The sequence below is a fragment of the Malaclemys terrapin genome, chromosome 11, assembly GCF_027887155.1.
Source record: "Malaclemys terrapin pileata isolate rMalTer1 chromosome 11, rMalTer1.hap1, whole genome shotgun sequence".
Classification (NCBI taxonomy): domain Eukaryota; kingdom Metazoa; phylum Chordata; order Testudines; family Emydidae; genus Malaclemys; species Malaclemys terrapin.
Genome location: NC_071515.1, coordinates 49,135,787 through 49,150,867, shown reverse-complemented (window position 1 = coordinate 49,150,867; position 15,081 = coordinate 49,135,787). Strand labels below are relative to the sequence as shown.

The 15,081-nt window shown below is 39.1% G+C and overlaps 1 protein-coding gene across 6 annotated transcripts in view; it reads left to right on the top strand.

The window, feature by feature from the left end:
• Positions 1-15,081, top strand: part of PKP4 (plakophilin 4) — a 214,697-nt gene that overhangs the window by 158,715 nt on the left and 40,901 nt on the right. For all 6 annotated transcript variants that reach the window (XM_054043462.1, XM_054043463.1, XM_054043461.1 and 3 more), the window contains one exon: positions 4,101-4,314. In XM_054043462.1, the coding sequence (XP_053899437.1) occupies positions 4,101-4,314 (214 nt within the window). The remainder of the gene's footprint in view (positions 1-4,100; positions 4,315-15,081) is intronic.

The window sequence follows — 15,081 nt, the reverse complement described above, 5'->3', positions numbered from 1 at the left end:
TTCATGAAAAGGCAAAAATACCCCAGTCCTTCCAGATCCACGTTGTGGGTTTGTAGAACTACTCTGAGAAAGGAAAAATCTCACAAATTAGATTGACATACTGGATCCATCATTCCTTTCCCTTCAGTCTCCATTGGGACTAAGCAGCCCTTAGGAATTTCTGTAACACTAGAGCTGAAATAACTTGTTTGTGCCAGTCTCCAGTAGGAGAGAGAACTGTTCTCAAATCTTTCAGAAGAGACTACTTCAATGAGGCCTTTATCAATTCTTCCCTGACTGACTAACATTGAATCAGCCAAGGAGAAATTGCCCCTTAAATTAGGGTGCTGGATGGAGATTTACTCAACTTGAGGAGGCTTGATGGAGTCGGTGACTCCTGGGAAGGAGCTATGAATGAGGAGAATGCCCCCTTCAATTCAGAGATAAGCAGCCAAGAGGCTGTTTTGGATTGGAGATGGCCCATAATTACTTCACCACACAAATCAGTAAAGCCTTATCTAATGAAAGCCTTAACTTTGAATTTTTCATTATTTAGATTCATTATTTTATCACTATTCTAAGGATCAGATTAATTTACTAGAATATCAAGGGTATTAAAAGCCTTGCAAAATGAACTAAAATGCTTGCATTGCTGAAACATATGAAGGTATGCAAATTACTTATCTACAATGAACCAATCTTTACTATTTAAATTGCCTATGAAACTAAACAGAATGATTAAGCAGTGAACATATTTAAAGAACATCTATCAACAACTTGCAGTTTTCCTTGAATACTTTAAATTACTGGTACATCATTTCATGAACTGTCATTTTGCATGAGTTCTTTTGTTTTTTTTTCATTTAGAAAAGGAAGTGCCCACTGGTATTAATGACAGTTGTTATAGTTTTGTTTAGATAGTTCTTTGAATAGATGGATGGTCATTCAGTGAAAAGGTCTTGTGAATGGATTTCTGATTCAGATTTCATTTTATATTAAATACCCAAAACAGCATTCAATCAAGTTATGACTAAGGCATGGAAGTGGACCTAAAACCATCACTTTTTACTTAACTCACTTTGATGTGTCTAGATGTCATTGAAATCTCATGTGGTATTTTGTTACTACATGAGCTGTATTGTTGGAGGCACAATAGGGAGATTTAAGAATGGAAAAAAAGATAATCTTTGCTCTGAATGTTCTTGCCTTACTTGGATGGAGCTAAAACTATTATGTTTTGTAATATTGCTCTTTGCATCAAAAGGAGCAGGAGTAAAAATGACTTGTAATGGATACCAAATAAATAGATAATTTGAGTATTGACAGTGTGCCTGGTGCAGTACAGAATTTCGAAGAGACAAGTTTCCAGCAACAGGAATCTTATCATATAAATAAGCACTGATTCAATCTTAATTTTTTTTTAATGGGAGGAGGGATAGCTCAGTGGTTTGAGCATTGGCCTGCTAAACCCAGGGTTGTGAGTTCAATCCTTGAGGGGGGCACTTAGGGATCTGGGGCAAAATCAGTACTTGGTTCTGCTAGTGAAGGCAGGGGGCTGGACTCAATGACCTTTCAAGGTCCCTTCCAGTTCTCCATTAATTTATTTAAAAAGGTTCCAGCAACAGGAATCTTATCATATAAATAAGCACTGATTCAATCTGTTGTATACTCTAGATACAGTATTAGAGATTGCTGACATAGTAATGACTTCATATAATAGATTAATACCTCATCAATGTTTTTTCAGTTTCATAATTAGTGTCACTATATGCAAGTGTGATACATAGTGCCAATTTGCAGTGTAGTTCTATATTGTGTTGTGGAAGTACAAACAAGTGTATACCAGACTGTCAATTGCTCTATAATCCCAACTATAGTAAACTAGATAACAGTAAGGATTGAATGACTTTAGGGTTTTATTTAAAAAAAAACAGACTTTTTGTTAAACAGATGAATAAAAAAAAGTCCAAATTCACCAGCCGATCATGTATTTTTTTTTTTTTGTCTACATAAGAAGAGTTGATCTGATCAGTTACAAAATTTGAATTATATTACTGATGGTTTTGCATTTCAAAATTCCTTCTGAACCTTTTCTGCTTATTTTAGGGGTAGGGATGTGTGCATGTGTATGTATGTATGTGTGTGTGTGTATTTAAGATGGAATATATATATATATGAAGGCACCTATCATCTTGCAATCTAAGCACCCCCCTTAGATAATTTGACATATTAGATTCCATCTTAAAAATTTCCATTTGATAGATTTGGCTAGATCCTAATACTGTGTATTTTTCAGAATTGTGTTATTCTCTTGGGATAAATCGACATACTAAAACTTTTCATTAAATTTTCAATCTTCTTTGAGTGTTTGTCCCTATGTGGAGTGCACTTTATATGTAGTGCATTTTAGGTAGCTCATGTGCTCCATGCACTCAGTTCTGGAGAATTCTTCCTAGCAGTATCTGTTTGGATCACACATGCACCCCTGCTCTCCTTGTGCTATGCACTGTGGGCATAGAGGGGCTGCTGCACTGTCGCCATCTCAGTTCTTTGTCACCACTTGTGGTCTGGGATGGAGCCTCAGTGCTCACCGGAACTCTTCAGCCTTTTTCCTGTAAATAGTTAGGAATAGTTAGTTTATAGTTTAGTTAGTTTAGATTAGTATATTTTGGGGTGTGATGCTCTCACTGAAACTCCCCCCTGTGTATGCTAGTGATCCCTGCTCACACCCCACACACTCCCTGTGTTCCGCCTGGGGGAAGCCCATATTCCTTCCAGGTTCAGTATTTGTAAGTCATTTCTGTGGATGACCAAGCAGCTGAGGGAGGTCTGCCTGGGATGCCAGCTGGTACGAGTCATACTCTCTGGGTGAAGCTTACCCACCATGTGCAGATGACTCAATGCCTTCCAGGACCTGGTTAAATCTGTGGTGGAGACCCTTCATATTCCTCTGGAAGATATCCAGGAGGCTCCATATAGACTGCTGGACATTCTGCACAGCACAGGCCCAAGCGGGTGGCACTGCCAATTAACAAGGTCATCCTTGAATCAGCCAGCTCACTCTGGCAGATGCTGGCCACCATAGCTCTGGGGTTCAGGTGAACAGAGAAGAGTTATTTTGTGCTCATTAAGTGATCAGGATTCATTTTCTTTCACCTGGCCCTTGACTCACTGGTGATGAGTGACAGGCCAGTATATCTAATGAGAAGGAGGCTAAAAGAATAGACTTCTTTGGCAGGAAAGAGCACTCTCTGGCCTCCCTCTGGTTCTGGCTTTCAATCTGCCAGGCACTGCTGATCATGTACGACTTTATGAATTTGGTCAGCCTATTATAGATGGTAAAGAAAGTACCTCAGGACAGTTGGAGCAGTTTCAGGTCCTAATTGATGAGGGAAAGCTTCAATAGAGAAAATAGGCTAGTCAGTTTCATTTTTGCTCCTTGTAGATTTCATTTTCTGGTTCTCATATGCTAATACAATGCTGCAGTATTTGCGTTGCAAACAGTGCTGAGGGATTTTTAAAGATTGCTTTAATTAGAATTTATTATGTAAACAATGCTATTAATCTTGTTTTGAGCCAGATTTAACCCTAAGTTTTCCCTTTTGTTTTTCTTTAAGTAACATGTATGAAGGTTTTCCTACAATAGTTATTATTTTATGTAGTTGTTTATTTAATACATTTTTGTAAACTAAATCTTGCTCCTAAAAAGGGACCTTCTGTATGCCAAAACTCTCATTTAAATGAAGTTATATAGCTGGTATTAAAACGCTATAATTTAGCTTCTCTAGCATTACTGTGGTACTCTTGGAATTCCTTATAGAGGTATTCTTAGATGTGGAATGTACTGTGGTATGGATTGTAACTTGCAAACAGTATGTAAAGATTTCAATAATGATTGCTTTATAAATATCTAAAAATAGTTGTGTATAATGGAAGTGCCAGTAAACACTTAGCTGTGCAATAAAATATGAGTGTTATATTGATAAGTCCCCATGTACAACAACATTTCTTCTTGGACTAGAAAGAGAATTTTTATTTTCTTTATACTTTTTTTCATTTTATGTACAAAATGAAACTTATTTAACTATTAATTTGAACTAATATTGAGTATTATTTTCTAGGTATGTAGGTTAGGAGGAATCAAGCATCTGGTTGACCTTTTGGATCACAGAGTCCTTGAAGTTCAGAAGAACGCTTGTGGCGCACTGAGAAACCTTGTTTATGGAAAGTCGACTGATGAAAATAAAATAGCAATGAAGAATGTTGGTGGGATACCTGCCCTTTTGAGGTTGTTAAGAAAATCTATTGATGCAGAAATAAGAGAGCTCGTAACAGGTATGTTTTGGAAAGGAAATAGCATGTGGTGAAGTAAATTATATTTCTCTGTGGCAGTTGAAGCTAAATTATTTGGCTGGAAAATGCATGCTAACATTGCAGGATATCCATTAGAATTTTCTTTGTGCATTACTAATTTGGTCAATATATAAATCTAGATCATTTGATTGTGATTATTGTCACTTAAATATGAGTTGTATACACCCACAGATACATTGTGAGAAATGTAGAATAACTAAACATCCAATTTAGGGATACATTTGATCTACAGATGCAGTCCTTGATTCCTGCATGTGAATGTTGTTGTATTAAGCTCTATTATTGATCTTGTTACATTTTTAGGATTCTACTGACAACTATTTTAAACTTGATCTTGTAGAATTCCAAAAATGGACCCAGAAGTAAGCATGTATTTTGGTATTCTGGTTCCTTGTTTGACGTAGTGTTAGATATTTTGAATTATTTAGTTTTTTTAGTTATATAGCACTTCCTTGCTGATGTTTATTGTTGTCAGTACCACAGTAGTTTATATTTTATACTTAAAGATAATCTTATAGAAATATGATAATTGTATTGGTAGATACTTGAATATATGTAGAGGCATACTATTATAGACATTTGTTTCTGTGATTAAATGCAATTTGAAATACACTAAACAGCTGTAAGTGTTAAAATGTGTTCAACACGTATAACACTTACACAGCATTAGCATTCACAATGTGTGAAACAAACATAAAACATTCAGCAAAATTATGCGAAAGGTTGTTGAAATGTTACCTTAACCAACAGCTAAGGTAAATTATTTAACTGTTTGACTATGGTGTATGTACTGTAGCTCTAGAATCTCAGCTACAGATGTTCCAACTTTTGCCAATTACATCTGGAAATGTATTATGCTTATCAGTATGCCAATGCACTTCTAAATATATCATAATAAGCATCAGTTGTTTTGAAGCAATTAAACAATGAAAATTTAAACTCTCTTGCATCTAGTTTAAAAAAATCAACTTCCATTGTCTAAAATAGAACACATTTGTCTAAATCATCACTCGATTCATAAATCTAGAAGCATTTAATTGCCTGAAATCTAGTCGCTTAGATGTGTATTTCTATGACTCAGCTTAAAAATTTAGTTGTCCAGTATGCATCAGAGGGCTCTTGGCCTTTTGTGTAACCATACAATCAATCAAATCAGAATGCGAAGCTAAATTTTCGACTGCATATCTCTTTTGTAATATGTAATACTGTCATGGAAAAAGATGTTCTGGGAAATTGCTTGATGTATGACAAAATGTTCCATTTGCAATCTAGTGAAGTGATTTTAAAAATGGTATGTTCCTACAAATATCCATTTCATTATATGCACTAAATGGAAAGTAAGTACACCTGGCTGTACATTTAATAAATCACAGTATCTTGAGGTCACATCATACAAAGGAGCTCCATTTTTATCAGCACAAATTGCAGAGTAAAAAGTAAACAGACACAATTTATTACGGAATGTAAAGATGAGTTACATGCTGATATTATGGAGTTAAAGACCTTATAAGAGCATAAGAAAGCCAAAGAGGTTTCACTTTCCTTTAACTGTTTTGTTTCAGCAACATTTGATAGCCCTTCTTTTTCTATGTAATTTTTTTGTCCATTTAAAATGTTAATGTTCAATTTAAAATACTTGCAAAATACAGTAATAACTTGATAGGGCATCATGTTAACTGGTAATGAAAATATCCTAAGCTATAGAAACTCATTATCCTTCAGACTTCGGAGTTTTTTCTATCAGGGATATGGTTATTTCCTTATAAAGAGGAGACAGTCATGTTATTTAATGATTCTTAAGCTAAAATGAGTCTAGCTTGTGTGTCGTGTTGTACCAGATATGTGCTGGATACATCTGAATTGCAAATTTCAGAGTAACAGCCGTGTTAGTCTGTATCCGCAAAAAGAAGAACAGGAGTACTTGTGGCACCTTAGAGACTATAGTACTATAGACACAAGTACTCCTGTTCTTCTTTTTGCTGAATTGCAAAGTTAAGGCTGGTTTCAGATTTTCAGTCATAGACGGAATTCAGTCTTTTTATATTGTATGAAGAATACACTATAATCTTTCACAAAATTACAGCACGTAATTTGTGAGTAAAAATAGAATTTTCAAATAAATCTATTCATTTCCATTTTAATTAATTTCAACTGGATGCTTTAAGAAAGGTGATCTTGAGTCTCATAGATTCTTCAGGCTCCTTTTTAACAAAAAACTACAAGTGACATTTTCAAAAGTGCTGAGTGTTGGGCTAATTCTGCCCCTATGGAAGTTAATGGCATTGATTTCAGTTAGAGCAGAGTTATATCAATGCTAAACACTTTTGAAAACCCCACCATATAGACTGTAGAAGGTTAGAGATTTTTTAAGACATTTTGAAAAGTATCAGTATATTTAAAAAAAAAAATTTAAAGCATTCAAGCAAAAATATCCAATAATTTCAATTATTTGATTAACAGTTGCAAAACCTAGAAATACAGAGCTATGGATGGCAAACCACACCCTAGCAGTGCCTCATAAATCTATTCTTACCTAGACATAGCATAATAAATGTTGAAAAATGTCTGTAGTACAGGTCTACACCACAGGGTAACACTATGGTCTCTCTCGAATTTCAGATAAATCCCAGCATTGTTAATTAGTGCTTCAAAGTGTTCATCACATTTCCTTCATTCTGTAATGAAGAACAAGTGTGCATTTTTTCATAAAAGGGTTTTCATGGTTTTTTTCCATCAAATAAATTATGTCTGTCTCATTAGCAATCTCTCAGTACTAATTACGTTAGGAATCCTGAAAAAGGGAACAATCACCATTGGTTTACTGTCTTTAACTACAGCACATATGTTCTAGCATAATGGGTTATGAAATCCTACCCTCCAGTGTCATTTCTTATTGTATGGGATGGATGCAACTTTTCTTATTATTTCAGCTAAACTAAGAATTATGTAGAATGAATGTTTTTTATCTGTTTGGATTTCTTTTTCTTCACACGGAGGTATTGGCTTATGATTTTTGGCACGCTAATAAAGGCAAGCCCTTGACTGTGCAAATAGTTTCTAGAACATACCCAACATTTTTAAAATCTGAATTCTAGAAACTTGAAATTTCAGGGAAAGAATTTCTCTCAAGAAAACAACCTGATTTGGGGAGAAATTGCTAATGCTGAATAACTGGAACCTGCCGTTATTTAAAAACTAAGTGATATAATAAAGTGATTGAAAAGGCAAAAAAATATGGAGATAGAAAGATAGAAACCATATCCAGAACTAAATATAGAATCTGCATTTGGGTTGCTGTGTAAGGATCCTACGAGTTCCAAAATAGCCCATTATTCATATTAGTGCAAAGAGTTGTTTATGAAAATATTATGAGTTATGTTTGAAGCACACATTGCACAGTAATATTCCTAAAATAGTTCCTAATCATTCCTAAGATATCAATTAATCAAAACAATTATTTTACTGAAACAAATATCTGAGGTGAGATTTTCTGCAGAATGCTTAAAATTGAGGAGCATTGCAGGAGCTCATTCAGACATTATCATCTGTTCTCTAAGATGCAAAAATTATTTCAAAATTAATTTTAAAAGTCTCCTTTTTTGTTAAACTAGGTAACCTTACAGAAGGTTTGGCGTAAAACTGGGTATAGAAATTTAGCCTAATTGCATGTTCATACAAAGGAATTTTACTGTGTTAGAGAAAGTTAAGACACTCAGGTTTTTGGCAGTATTGTTAAGTTTTCTGTTATCAGCCTTTCTAAAGGTTTTTGTTGGAGGTCTGGAACTTTGCTGTATCAGTATTAACTTAACTATTTTTTCCATCTATGTTCAAATAATTGTTAGGAATCATGGGCATACTGAAAGAGTAAAACCTAGGAATAAATATGCATATTCTGTGTCCCATTAATATATCTCTGTGATGGGGTGTACCAGGCCATCATAGCCCCCTGCTGGAGACTCTCCTGGTCCTACCACACCCTATCTCAGGAAAGGAGCACTGAAGGTAAGTCCTCGAGGCCTGCCTAGAGAAGCAGCATAGATGCAGCCAATCAGGGCCCAGCAGGCTCTGCTAGAAGGAGCTGCAGGGCCTGAGAAGCTCAGGGGTGCTTGTTGCTGGTCACAAGAGCTCAGGAAGAAAACGAGAAAACAGGTTCTGGAGGTACTTGCATGCAGGGAGGAGGAAGAGGATTTGAGAACTTCAGACCTGAAGTCAGGGTGAAGAGAAAGGAGCCACCTGGGAAAAGGCCCAGGGAACAGCAGCAGCAAACTGAAGGAAGCAGTACATGGCTGCTGTGTGCAAGGTCCCTGGGCTGGGACTCGGGGCAGGGGCCGGGCCCAGGGACCCCCACCAGCCTATGAGCAAAGTGATCTAAGGCCTGGGAAGGACAAGCTCTGTTGGAAAACTGAAGTGAAAGGCAGGACTTAAGGGAGCCCTGAGATGGGGTGAAGGCCCTGGTGACGGCAGACAGTGTGTCGAACTCTTTGCTACCCCGGAAGAAGTTTATCCGTTTTAGACTGCATGACTTGGCTGGAGGGCTGAGTCACTGAAGACCCATCTAGTAAGGTCAACAACCTACGGGCAGCGCCTGGCGCAGGAGAACTTGCAGCATCACACCCAGCTAACAGGAGACACTCACAAGAGGCAAGTGTCCCTGTCACAATCTCCCCATAAAGAATGAAACAATTCAAGAATATCAGACCTTTCTTGAGCCTTCAAAATGGGACAAAACCATAACCGCTGCATGTGATTTAAATACCCTGTGGTGGAAAAATTAGTAACATCATTTACCTAAACTACAACAGTAATTCAGAACTAGTTATGAGCACTATGATTTTCAAGGTGTATTTCATTTATAATGCATCCTTTTAATGCTGTTACAAAAGCTAGAGCAAGAAGAATTAGTATGCGCATAGGAGCGGTTATTGACTCTAATCAATCTATACCGTCTCTGGGTTTCATTTTTAAGCATCAACAGTTAATAAAAAACAAAATAAAGTGAAGTTTGCAAACAATTAAATGAATATCAACAGACTTTCCAGGAGCAAGGAATTGGCGGGGGGGGGGGGAGGGGACGCGGGAGGAATGTGATTTTGCAAGTGATATTTAAGGATCTTTTCACCATGATATTTCTGCTACTATTGTATTCCTAGCCATTTTGCTAATATAAACAAAAAAGGTGTTGAGGGTTCCTGATAAACTGTGCTTTGTGGAGGTTCTAGGTTTTGTCAGTACACAAGGAATTGGAAATTACTTTGATGTATATTTACCTAGAAAGACTAATTAGCTAATAAGTGACAATTATAGAAATCGAGAGACAGTGGTGGTGGTGAAATAATATCTGTCATTGGACCAACTTCTGTTGGTTAATGAAACAATCTTTTGAGCTTTCACAGAGCTTTCACAGAGCCGGGTAAAGAATGGTGTCCCTAGCCTCTGTTTGTCAGAGGGAGGAGATGGATGGCAGGAGAGAGATCACTTGATCATTACCTGTTAGGTGTCCCAGAGAGAATGAACCTGGCATTGGCCACCGTCGGTAGATAGGATATTGGGCTGGATGGATCTTTGGTCTGACCCAGTATGGCCATTCTTATGTTTTTATGTTATGTAGCTCTTCTTCAGGCTCTGTGTGAGCCCAAAAGACCCTAGAGTCTTTATGTATAATGTTTCAGGCTAAAGTTATACTGACTACTTAAGTTCAATACATCATGCTGTTTTCAGAGTAGTAAGCATTTTAAACAAGGTCAGTGATGGATTTGATGCCGCAGAGGAATGTTCTTCATGGGGGGTTGGGAACTGGGATGCCCTGAATGATACCTGCAAGGCATTTTTCAGATCGGCAGAGTCTCAAGGAGTGAGCTGAGGAGGCGGACAGACTGGTGTGTCAGGGAGCTGGCACACAGTTTAAACTCCAGCAAAACTCTCTCTGGCTGAGGCAGAGGGGTAACACTGGCTCCTGGTTCTGGGCACCCTGAGAAAGCATCACACAGGGATAGATAGATAGGGCTGAATCAGCAGGATGTTGCATGTTTAAATTTAATAACAACTCAAGACTGTCAAATAACAGGCTCAAATGGAATTATTTAATCAAAGATTACAATAAGAGATTCGTATAAAACTATACAGAATACTGAAAGAAGAGAGACATCACTCTTGGTGTTAGATAGAGTCCTGGCCTATGTCTCTCTCCCCTCTGTAACTGGTAGGATGATGGCAGTTTTCACTCCCCAACCTAGTTTTCAAGTCCTTTGTTTTTTATAGGGTGTGAGACACAGAAGCTCCTTTTTGGAGAGAAAATTGTTTCCCATAATTAATTTTACTATGTATTCTTTGTTTTTGACATTACTGGTGGAATTTCTTTTATGGTGCTCAGTTTACCTGATTGATGAGTAAAAAGGAATCTCTAATCAGGTCATTATTTCTACGAGCTGTAAAAACTGACAGTTTTTAATGAGTTAAAAACATCTTTCAGTGGGCCATTATTTCATCTATTACAGAAAACATCTGCCATAAAAATTATCCCTTATTAATCACACAGTTTTGTTTATTAATCACCCAGTTTTTTTTATTACATACTTCTGAAGACACTTTTAGTAGTTTGAGGGTGTCTTTTCCCTGGACACCTGGATTCCCCACATCTGAAGATGCTGAGGATAGTTAGATACAGCTCAGTACTCCATCACATACAATTCCTGAATACAGGTCACTCATAGGTTATAAACCAACACCCTGACCTTACTATTCAAACACACTCTTTGCTAATACCATAAAGATTTTTTGGAGAATAATTAATGTGTGAATGAATTTAACATACAAAAAGGAAAAGAGGACTAAAAGGATTAGTATTTACTAACAATGGTGTTTCACAGGGCAAGGTGGAAGGGACAGGGCTGTTCACTAAGATTCTTGGGTCTCAGCTTTATCTTCCTGTAATCACTCTGTTTACTGTTAGCCAAAGTCATTAGGAGTTTAGCTGGAGGAGCGTTCAGAGAGTAGCAGGCATATACTGGTGACCTGGGAAAACTGAGTCCAATTCCTTGGATTCTGCTGTTAATCGATAACCTGCTCCCTTCTGAGCCTATGGCACAAAGAAATGGGAAGGAGATTGCTGTGAGCACAAGGGGTATGGAGTATCTGTATTCAACCCTCACAAGAAGGAACAGGTGTCTGTGGTGAGTTACTCAGTCAGAGGTTCTGCACGGGACTGGAGCCAATGGTGAGTGGGCCACCAGGGCTGAGGGCTCATTCTGAGCAGGCTCCAGCTCTGCTCGAAGGGCTGGAAGGAAAATGGGGGAGAGAAGGGAATGGGAAGGCGAGGGTGAGGATTAAAGCAGATGGCCAGGCTGAAGGGGCAGTAGGGAAGGTCAGCATGAAGGCAGGGGACAGGCTGTGGAAGCTCTGGGTTGATGTTGTCATGAGGACAGGGCTTGGTTTGAATTTAGTGGACTCTTATGCATTAGGCTGACTACTACTTTATGTAGTCTGATTCATGGGTGATAGATTGTTGGGGACAGGAGGTGGAGGATGTTTGCTTGTTTGTAAAGGGGCAGTGGTACTGGTATTTTGAGGCTGTGAATGGTTGGTGGATTTTGAAGGTGTTTTAACTGTAGTGTTTTGTCCCAGCCTCTGTGTGTGCTGGGGGAAAGACAGAGAGAGCAGCACCAGACAGGGTGAGGAGCTGTGGCCAGAAGCCAGGAGGAGAAGTGCAGTGTGAGAGACCGGAGGGGAGCTGCCTAAAGACACAACACGTGTGTGAGAGCCAGCAAGCTCAGAACAGTACAGTACAGACGGTCAGTACAGAAAGCGGAAAACCCACTGCGAAGCAGTGACAGACCCAGCCAGGCAGGACCCCATAGAGGGGTGTGAACAACAGCTCTAGAAACAAGATGGGCCTGTAGGGAGTGGCTGAGACATGCTGTAAAGGGAATGAGAGACAGTCACAGAGACCCTAGCTAGGGAGAGTAAATGGAGTAGCTGGGAGGGGGCCGAGCTGTGGGAGCCCAGTAACCCCCATCCCCATATTGCCCTGATACAAGCCAGGCAGGGAGTTGTAAATAGAATTTGCCTGGGGAGTTCTAGCAGCCTCTGAGCCAGGGAGAGGGTGGAGGATCCTGTGGGGTAACTGCAGCCGGATCTGTGGAGGCTTTCCCAGTCCAGTCCCAAGGCAAAGATATGCATGAGCTGTGCACCAGACAAAGGCAGCCCCACTTCGCAGCAGGCCGGGCAGTCCTAAACTCAGAAGAGGACAGGTATTTTTCTTTTCTCTTTTTCTCCCCATTTTCATTTGACACTGGACTGCCAGGTCGGTGAGCGGACCACTCCCCCCCCAATGAGTATTCAGCCAGTGCATTCACCCACTTAGGAGGTGGGTCTTCTTCATTCACTCATACCTACTGGAGAGAAAGAGACTTACTGTTTGAAGTGTGGAGGGGGTTGTATGGATACCTGCAGAGTAAATACTATGCTTTTTCATCTGGATGTAGGAAGTAGTATAAGGATTGTTTTAGTATATTTAAAACCTTTGACCTGCTTAGTATATTTTGAAGCTGGCTAACAAATTTTCTCCTGTTTTTAGGCTGTTTCCGGGAAAGATAAAACTGTTTGATTTTGATTTGCTATTTTGTGTGTGTGCCCTTTTAAACAGATTAGTTCAAGATATAGCTACTACCCCAGTTAAGAGTATGTTAACTATCTAGTAACTGCGAGGAAGCACCCCACCTCACAGACACATCTGACATGGGTAAGAGGAGCAACTGGGGAGGAGGTACTGTGACGAAAGGGCGAGGCGATTTGGAAGCTCCTTCGCCATAGTCTTCAGTTTTGAGGCTCAGTCCTAGGGTCTCACAAGCAGCTGTGATGTCCCTCAAAAGGGAGGGTAATTTGTAATTTGGTTGCAGCCTTAAACCCAATCCCAGAGTGTTCTGAGGACCCAGTAGGCAAGGCCCTGCTGGTGTAACCTCGCTAGGTAAATCAGGGGAAGAAAGTCCCCTAAAATTACTAGTGTCTTACCTTCTCACAGGTGGGAAACTACACCAAGATTCTTCCTCTGGATAACATTGGGGGTCATGAGAGACGGGTTGTTTCTCATCCCACTGGAATACCTTAGAGTGGGGGTAGCATCCCATTTTACAATTCCCCTGCGCCTAACTCTGTTAAATAGATCTGATGTGGCTTTTGATTACACTGTTCTATGGTCCATACTGAATCTGCCTACTCAACACCCTCCTCTGTAATTGAGGTACTGCTCAGGAATCTCTTAATGTGGAGCACCCATAAGGACATTGCTCAAAGATTACTTACCTTGTACAGTAATTGGAGTTCTTCAAACTGTGTCCCCCTTTGGGTGCTCTACTACCTACCCTCCTTCCCCTCTGCCTTGGAGTCCTTTTACCACATTTTTGTGGTTGAAAAGAGACTGGAGTGGTGGCAGGTCTGCCCTCCTGTTCCACTGTCCATATACCTTCATACCAGAGTATGAGGATGTCTAGAGCGCAGGCATGAGCCTGCAGATACTGCTGATGAAAAGCTTCAGTCAAGAGCGCACAGGTGTGCACACTTCCTGACGTCAAGCACCAATAGGGAAACACATCTCTAAGAACTCCCATTACTGTACAAGGTAAATAACCTCTCCTTCTTCACCAGCTGTAATTTTCAAATGGTCTTCAAGTGTAGCCCAGTAGAGCACATTTTAGTAGTGTTTTCTAGATCTATATTATAGTAACAAAGTCTAAAGCCAAAAGGAAAGGTCAAAAGTACATAACTGGATACATGTTCAACAAGGTAGTGTTTGTGACTGACACCACCTAGGGCACTACAAATAGTTGGGATCCCAGAACACTCCCAAACTGCAAACTTCTTGGCAAAAAGTGGACACATCCTCAGCATCTTCTCCAGAATGAACTCCAGCCATCTCACCTTTATCCACAGCTTAAGTTTGAGTTTAAACAGGTACAGGACAAACTTAGCACCCTCTGGGCCCAATGATGCACATTTAATTTGCAAACTGATGGCTCACAACCGTATCATCTCACTATTTTACCACAGGAACATCACATACACTTTGATTCAATCTGGTGGCAAAACAGAGCTTTGCAGAGCCCCCACATGAGAATTTTAGGTCAGAGGAGCAACTATTTAAAAACCCCTTGCCACCTCTCTCCTGTTAAAGACAGGAATAAAACTACTTGCATAATACCATCCATCCCAGACACAGAATCTACTGGCAAGTTTAAAAAAGAAAAGAAAAGAAAAGAAAAAAAAAAAGCCCTCACTGTTAACAGTATAAAAAGTTACTGAAAGATTTAAAAGAATCATCATGAATACCTATTCATGGTCCATTGCCAGTAGTTTGTCACCTAACAATATTAGTGCAGGTCTTAAACCATAATGAATAGTATGAATGAAAATCTAAGGATTCTAGATGACAGAGTTGCCCTTTTTCCAACCTTCTCAATACTCTTGTCTCCAAAAGGATAGTTAAAGACAAGGCAATAGTTGGAGAGAATTTCCAGTATCAAGAAATGGCTTCTTGAGTAAAGGCCTAATATTCACTCATTTGAGAAATGTTGGCACCCCATCTTCCACAGGGAGGTATTAACCTTAACTGTCAAAAAAACCAATATGTCCCCACTTGCTTTTTACGAGCAATGAGGAAAATGAGTCCAACTCTCAGCTTATAGATTAAAGCTCCCCTAGTACTTTCAGAATCTCAGTCAGTAAAACTGGCTGAAT